This window comes from Leptonychotes weddellii, chromosome 16 (assembly GCF_054177405.1).
Source record: "Leptonychotes weddellii isolate Sample4059 chromosome 16, ASM5417740v2, whole genome shotgun sequence".
NCBI classification, from domain to species: domain Eukaryota; kingdom Metazoa; phylum Chordata; class Mammalia; order Carnivora; family Phocidae; genus Leptonychotes; species Leptonychotes weddellii.
The window spans coordinates 41,187,265-41,195,284 of NC_138384.1; the positions used below are offsets into that span (position 1 = coordinate 41,187,265).

General features: G+C 51.9%; 1 protein-coding gene across 4 annotated transcripts in view; it reads left to right on the top strand.

Moving 5' to 3' along the window:
• Window positions 1-8,020, top strand: part of SPTBN4 (spectrin beta, non-erythrocytic 4) — a 73,235-nt gene that overhangs the window by 42,561 nt on the left and 22,654 nt on the right. For 3 of the 4 annotated variants that reach the window (XM_081806887.1, XM_081806888.1, XM_081806889.1), the window contains 2 exons: window positions 979-1,125; window positions 2,565-2,828. In XM_081806887.1, the coding sequence (XP_081663013.1) occupies window positions 979-1,125; window positions 2,565-2,828 (411 nt within the window). Of the gene's footprint in view, window positions 1-20; window positions 97-978; window positions 1,126-2,564; window positions 2,829-8,020 lie in introns of those variants that run through there. The other variant, XM_081806890.1, reaches the window with a different exon arrangement.

Below are 8,020 nucleotides of genomic sequence, written 5' to 3' on the forward strand. Positions count from 1 at the left end.
GGGGGGGGGGCTCAGAAGGCAGCTTTGTGATTGGTCCTGCTCAGGATAATGAGGGGGGTTATTCTGTGCTTGCATTTTGGATGACTGGTCTTGCTGGTGAGTGGGGGAAATACAACTGGCTTTAGTTTGGGAGGGGGGCTGGCTTAGGAAGGTTCTGTCTGATCCTGTTGAAGAGTCTGGGACTAGACTTTGGGGTAGGCTCATTTTGGGGAGCCAGAAGGTGGCCCTGTTGCTTACATTTGGGAGGTTGGCTTTGGCTGGGGGCTGGAACTAGTCATGGTTTGGGGGAACTGCAGTCCTGGAGTGCCAGGGCTGAATATGGGAAGTCCTGTGGGATCCTTAGGGAAGCTGGGTTGTGGGGGATGGGTTTACCCCAGATTGGAGGGCTGGTTTGGAGGGAACTAAACTTGGCTATGGTTGGGAAGTTGTTTAGGGGTTCATCTGGCTATATTGGGAGGTTAGAGCTAGATAAGGGCTTCATTGGATACTCTTGGGAATGGTTTGAGAATGTTGAATTGATCCTTATTGGAGGTGGCTAAGACTGAATCAAAGGGTCAAAGTGTTGTTATTGGGAAGATGGTGCGGGAAGCTGGGGCTAAATTAGAAGTTAGCTAAATTAGTTGGAGGTCTAGTTTTGGAGGGTTGATTTGTCCCTGGGTGGGAGGAGGCTGACTGGCCCAGGAGCTGTGCCTTTGGGGGCTTATGAGGAGTTGAGAAGGGCTGCCCTGAGGACAAGGCAACTAAGAGATTGGGCATTCTGGGGGATGCCCATCCATCCTCCACCCCCTAGGAAAGAGCTTGAGCTGTGCTCCCCCCTCCCCCAACAAAGACCTTATTGCAAAGGCTCTTCCATTCCTTCCTCCCTCCCTACCCCTAAATCTAGCTGCCTAGGCTTTGAATCTGGGACTTTCTGGAGGGGATAGGGGTACTGTGCCATGTTGGGGGAATCAGCTGAGCTCTTCTCCCTGTCCTGCACAGCTGGATGGCTGGATCCATGAGAAAATGCTAATGGCTCGGGATGGCACGCGGGAAGACAGCCACAAGCTGCATAAGAGATGGCTCCGGCACCAGGCATTCATGGCTGAGCTGGCTCAGAATAAGGAGTGGCTGGAGAAGATTGAGAGGGTGAGGATGTAGACGGTCCCTCTGCCCGTGCCAGGTGCTGGAGGCCTCCAGGGGACCTACATCTCAGTTCCTGAACCCTCCACTGCCGCCCTGCCATTCCCACCCCTCTGAACCCTTTCAGATCATTTCCACATCTGCTTCTAGCTATGGCCGTGAGCTTCAGTTTTGCCATCTGTAAAATGGCTAGCATCTCTTCTGCATGGTGCCCATACCCTCCTGGTTGTTAAATCTTTTACCCCTTCCTGTAACCTCCCCCACCAGGTTTTCTTCCACTCCACTTGGAGCATCTAGGCTGGAAGGTCAAGTAGACAGGCTGGAGCAGTCCTGGGAGACCCAGGGTTAACGTGAACTTTGGATTCCTCCAACCCTGGACTCTGATTGTGTCTATGCCTCTTACCAGTTGTGGGCCTTAGCAAATTGTGCTAACCTCTTTGAGCCGCAGTCTGCTCTGCTTTAAAATGAAGGAAATAGGGGAGCCTGGCTGGCTCAGTCGGAAGAGCATTTGACTCTTGATCTTGGGGTCGTGAGTAGAGATTACTTAAATAAATAAAACTTAAAAAAAAGAAAATTAAATAAGGAAACAATGAACACTGCTACTTCCATGGGCTCTTTTTTTTTTTTTTAATGTTTTATTTATTTATTCATGAGAGTCAGAGAAAGAGAGAGGCAGAGGCATAGGGAGAAGCAGGCTCCCCGCCTAGCAGGGAGCCCGATGCGGGACTCGATCCCAGGACCCCGGGATCATGACCTGAGCCTAAAGGCAGACGCTTAACCATCTGAGCCACCCAGGCGCCCCTTCCCTGGGCTCTTAACGCAGTGAAGTCCTTAATACAAGGCCAGACACCTAGGAGCATAATTGCTATGGTATTGTTATTTTTAATATATACTCTACCATATGGAGCTCTAGGCCATCAAAGGAGCTTGACTTCAGTCTTGGAGGAACCCAGCCTCAACTCCCAAAACTGATCCCTACTCTTGTTGAACCCCTAGACCTACAGCCCTCAGTACCCCCACTCTTCTGATGCAAAGGGGACACCCGGGTCAGCCTTAAACCCACTGATGCCCCATAAATGGTGGCACGGGCCAAAGCCACACTGAGTTTAATGGAGGTTCATTCTTTCTGCTTCTTTTGCTCTCCCTCTATCTCTTCTGTCTCCATCTCTCTCTCTCTCTCTCTCTCTCTGTCTCTCTCTCTCTCGTCTGTCTTTCTTTGGTCCTCTTCCCATGTTTCTGACTTTATGGGCATGTCCCTGTGTCCATCACTCTATGTCTGTCTGTCTCTTGCCTCATCTTTCTCCCCATGCATTGCTTCCTTCCATCTCTGGGCCTGTCTCTGTCTCCATGTCTCCCCCAGTGTCCCATTGCCCCCATACTTCTCAGTCCCTCCCCACCACGTGCCCCCTCCTGATCATTTCCTATCTCCCACCTGTCTGGGGCAGGAGGGCCAGCAACTGATGCAGGAGAAGCCAGAGCTGACAGCCTCGGTGCGGAAAAAGCTGGGTGAGATCCGGCAGTGCTGGGCCGAGCTGGAGAGCACCACCCAGGCCAAGGCGCGGCAGCTCTTTGAGGCCAGCAAGGCCGACCAGCTGGTGCAGAGCTTCGCCGAGCTGGACAAGAAACTGCTTCACATGGAAAGCCAGCTGCAAGACGTGGACCCTGGCGGGGACCTGGCCACCGTCAACAGCCAGCTCAAGAAGCTACAGGTATGGCCTGGCTGACCCAGACAGGGCCTCTGCATGCCACCGGGGGGCCTGAGTCGGGGTCAGACACCATTCAAGGTATTGCACACAGAGGGGATGTCATACAGGGGTTTATTTCAGTTGCGTTACAAGGGCTGAAGAGCAGAAAGGGAGTACCGAGGGAATCCAATTAATAGTAACTCACTGCTTCCGGCAACCCCAAGAGATTGGTCCCATGATTATCCCCCATTTTACCAATGGGGAAGGCGAGGCACCGAAGGTGAAGCACCCTGCCCAAGGACACACAGCTCGCCGGCGGCTCCCTTGGGACGCGGGGAGGGCTCGGGGAGCAGACGCAGCGCCTGCATTATCTCGGCTCCTAGCTGGCCGCCAGTCAGTGGTCAGGATCTGGTCGTTTGTCATGACCGGCTGAAGGCGCGAAAGCGGGCGTTGCTTTTCACCTCTCGGGATGTAACAGCTCCTGCCTGCCTGTGCCAGGAACAATGCCTGACCACCACGGGAAACTGAGCCTCCAGGAGGTGAACTTACTGGCCCAGGGGAGCCAGTGAAGAGCCTGGATTCAAATCCGGGACGCTTGACTCTTCACCGTTCCTTTTGATACATCTCATTCAGAGTTATGCTGCTAGAGGGGGCTTGGCATAGGATCTGGGGGAAAAAAGAAAAAAAGAAGTTAGCCAATAATAAAAGCATAAAAACGCTGATTAGAATCTATTCATTCATTAATGCAGCACATCTTTACTGAGCACCGACTATATGCCAGGTGCTCGTCTCGGTGCTGGAAAGTAGCAGTGGGCAAAAGTGCGCCTTCATGGGGCTCACGTTCTGGTCGGGGAGACAGACAAAGGAGCAAAGAGACACACAGATCTGAACCTGATGCTAGTGATGTCATTGCTTTATACAAAGCAGCGGCCCTCACATGGCCTTGGTCTCCAGGACACCCTTCCCCTCTTAGAAATCGTGGAGACCCCCCAAGAGCTTTGGTTCGGGTGCATTATACCTATCGATATTTACTGCACTAAGAAAACAAAGGATTCACGTAAAAACAACGGTAATAAATCAACTTTTTGATATTAACCCCCGAGTGTTCTTTTATGAAGAACAACTCTATTTTCCAAGCCAAAAGAAATATTAGGAGATTGGCACCCTTTCCAGTGCTGCAACTCTTTCGTGTCTGGCTTAACAGAACATTCACACCTTTGCTTCTGCACACGTTCTGTTTTCTGTGGCAAGAGCACGGATCGTATGGTCCCCGACTGAGCCACCCAGGCGCCCTGCATCTTAGTATTTTAATAAAATAGTTGTAACCTTGCAGACCCCTTGGAAAGATGTTGGGGATGTGGTGAGCTCTCAAGAAATGGGGATCTGTGGGGTGCCTGGGTGGCTCCGCCCGTTAAGCGTCTGCCTTCAGCTCAGGTCATGGTCCCAGGATCCAGGGATCGAGCCCCATGTTGGGCTCTCTGCTTAGCAGGAAGTCCGCTTCTCCCTCTCACTCTGCCTGATGCTCCGCCTGCTTGTGTGTTCTCTCTCTCTCTCTCTCTTTCTTCCTCTGTCAAATAAATAAAACCCTGGGGCGCCTGAGTGGCTCAGTCAGTTAGGCGTCTGCCTTCGGCTCAGGTCATGATCCCAGGGTCCTGGGATCGAGCCCCGAATCGGGCTCCCTGCTCTGCGGGAAGCCTGCTTCTCCCTCTGCCTGCTACTCTGCCTATCTGTGCTCTCTCTCTCTCTCTCTCTCTCTGTCAAATAAATAAATAAAATCTTTAAAAAATAAATTAATTAAATAAGTAAATAAATAAATAAAATCTTGAAAAGTAAACATATTTAAAAAGAAAAGAAATGGGGATCTGTGACTGTCAGGGAGGGCCAGCCAGAAGCAGAAGGCATGCTCCACTGAGGACAGCTTGAGGAAGTTGGTGTAATGGTCCAGTGCTCTGCCATCGCTGTCTTGAAATTCTTAATCAGATCTGAACGCAGGGCTCTGCATTTCCATTGTGTACCGGGCCCCACAAATTATGTAGCTAGTCCTGAGCCGAACCCATCTGGAAGCCAGAAGGCAGGGGAGGCGATTGGGGCGGTCTGTACAGGTCAGCCCCCTGGACCACAGAGCAGGGGAGAGAAGCTTAGACTCTGGGTCAGGAGGGGCAAAAGAAGGCAAAGGAAGGCATCCAGTGCATTTTCCCCTATTACAGCATTGTTAGTGGTCTTACTGTGCTGAGTCACTCGTTGCCAGTAGGACTGTGGTAGACAGTGTGGCACCATGGTCAAGGCCCCGGAGGGGGGAGCCTGGCTGCCTAGGGTCAAGCCCTGGCTCTCTGACTTACCAACGGGGTGACCTAGGAATTAATTCTCGCTTTGTGCCTCAGTTTCTTCTTCTGTAACCTGGGCATAACGAGAGTACTGACCTCATGTGGACGTTGTAAAGATGAAAAGACATAATTCATCTAGTAGTTTCAGACTTGCTGACTCAACAAATCTGAATTTCGGTTTTTTGAATTTTCGGAATTTCAGGTTTTGAACATTTTTATTTTAATGGTCTTCAACGGGAGGGCGTTTATCATCACTCTGCTGTGTTCAAAGTTACTTGGTCATTATTTCCTGACCTTCCTTGTGGTTCTTACTTATGCGAACGTTGTTTCCATTCGGAGCATTTCTCACCCCCTCCCCCCCCACACACACTCCTTTTGCTGCTTAAAAATGTATTTTGGGGGGTGACATATGGAACGTTAACATAGTGCCAAAAGTTAGAATGGTCTTCCGTTCACGTGATCTTGCCAAATAGCTTGCCCGAAGCCTGCTGCCATTTAATGCTCTCTCCCCAGTAGCCGATGAGAGTTCCTGTTTCTGCCCATACTCACCAGCACCTGGTATTGTCAGACTTCTTCGATTTTTTTCCCAGTCTGATGGATGGGTGTTTGCGTTTGTATTTTTTCCTGTGACCAGTGAGCTTGAACATCCCTGTCTTTCTTCTGGCCATTTAGGTTTTGGAGGGAGGATTTGGGGCCTCCTGTTCTTCCCACCCCATGGAAGGAAGCACTGTTCAAGCATTGTTCCTGGGAGAGGCCTAGGCCCAGCAGAGACAAGGGTCTGGCTGGGGGGTCACACAGAGATGGGAGGCAGGGGCGGGCCCCAGCACAGGACTTTGCCCGGCAGAGGGAGCCCGAGGTGGCAGGGAGTGACTCAGTAGGCCACGGCCCCCAGATGGAGCCCAGCTGGGCCTCAGGAGCTGCCGCTGGGGAAGGGAGGGGCTGCCCAAGGCCCCCCCTGTCCCCTGGGGCCGCCTGAGAGCTCAGACGCTGGGCACAGGCAGGAGGGCGTGCGGCTGCCATCCAGCCGGCAAATTTCCTGGCTGCCGCACCCCTCTGGCCCTGGGGCCAGGCGGGGCTGGAACAGGCTGGTTTAGGCAGAGGGGGTGTGGATGTGTGAGCGGTCTGCCCCCTTGGCCTTTCTCTGGGCCTGTCTCTCTGTCCTGCTTCCCGAGATCCTCTGTGTGGAAACTCTGGGAGTTGCTGTCTCCCGTGTCCGTGTCTATATTTCTCTTACTTTCTCACTCTCTTCTCTTTTTGTTTCCATTCTCCATCTCTGCCTCTGTCCCTTGATCCCTGCATCCTCCTACATCCTCCCCAGCATCCCCTGCCCCAGCCGCTGCAGCAGGCTTCCTGGGAGCCCACCTGAGGGGTAGGCCACGTGACCCCGAGTCCTCTCTCAGAGCCTCCTGCCCAACTGGCCTTCCTGGCCCAGGGACCAGATGGTGGCGTTCCAGGCCCGTGCTTGCCAGTCCTCAGGGGCCTGACCAGCTGGTCTGGCTCAGCCACGGGCTCCTGCCTGGGGAGGGTGGGGGTGGCTGGTCTCCTGCCATCTGAGGGGGAATGGCCAGGGGAAAATGCACTGGAGACTTTGCAGCTGCTAGGCTGGGTCCCTGGGGACTCCTTACCACCCACTCCACCCCCGCAAACCACCCCCCAACACCAAGCAAGGCTCTTTCTCTGGCCAAGGAAACACCCCCCCCCCATTCTTTGTGTTATATGTCTTCCTGAGCTCAGCACGGCCTAGAGGGAGAGTTGGGGTACAGGAGTGGCACGGCCGGGGTTTGAAGCCCCATTCCACTATTGCGTGACTCAGGGCAAGTGACCCCACCTTTCTGAGCCTCCATTCTAGAGAAGCAGAGTGACTGAGAGCCGCTGGGATTTTGTGGTCACATGGCCCCGGGGTTCAAATTCCAGCTCTGGCAGTCTTTACTCTGGACCAGGGACTGCTCCTCAAGTCTCAGTTTCCCCGACTGGAAAATGGGCAGGTAGCAAGGTGGATCCAAGTAGGGATGAGAATGATCTGGGAGTCAGGGCTTGTGTGTTACTACCTACCACGTGGTTAGTGCCTGAGGGTTTTTCTCAAGTAGGCTCTTCTGGTTTTGATTTTTTTTTTTTTTTTTTACATTTAATGTCCTTTTTAAAATTAAGATTTAGGGGCGCCTGGGTGGCTCAGTTGGTTAAGCGACTGCTTTCGGCTCAGGTCATGATCCTGGAGTCCCTGGATCGAGTCCCACATCGGGCTCCCTGCTCGGCAGGGAGCCTGCTTCTCCCTCTGACCCTCCCCCCTCTCATGTGCTCTCTCTCTCTCAAATAAATAAATAAAATCTTTAAAAAAAAAATAAATAAAATAAAATTAAGATTTAATTCCATACCATAAAATGCACACTTTTAATGTGCACAAGTCAGTGGTTTTCGTGTATTTGCAAATCACTCCACCCCCCAAAAAATTCCATTCCCATTAGCTCCCTCTACCAATTTACTCCCTCTATGCATCTTCTTTTTGACTCTATAGATTTGCCTATTTTGGACATTTCACATAAATGGAATCATACAATGTGTGGTCCTTGGTGTCTGGCTTCTTTCACTTAGCACCCTTTTCAAGAGTCATCCTTGTAGTAGAATATATCAGTACGTCATGGCTCCTCTGGTTTTGATGTGTGTAAAGCTGGTTTGCTTTTTAAAATTCTTCATTTTTAATATGGCCCAGCATACTAGCCTGGTGATCAGTCCAACAAATGCAGTGAGCACACATTTACAGAGACCTACTCTGTGCCAGGCACAGGGCCAGGCGCTGGGATCCAAGTGTGAATGAAACAAACATCCCCTGGGGCGCCTGGGTGGCTCAGTCGGTTAATCATCTGTCTTTGGCTCAGGTCATGGTCCCAGGGTCCT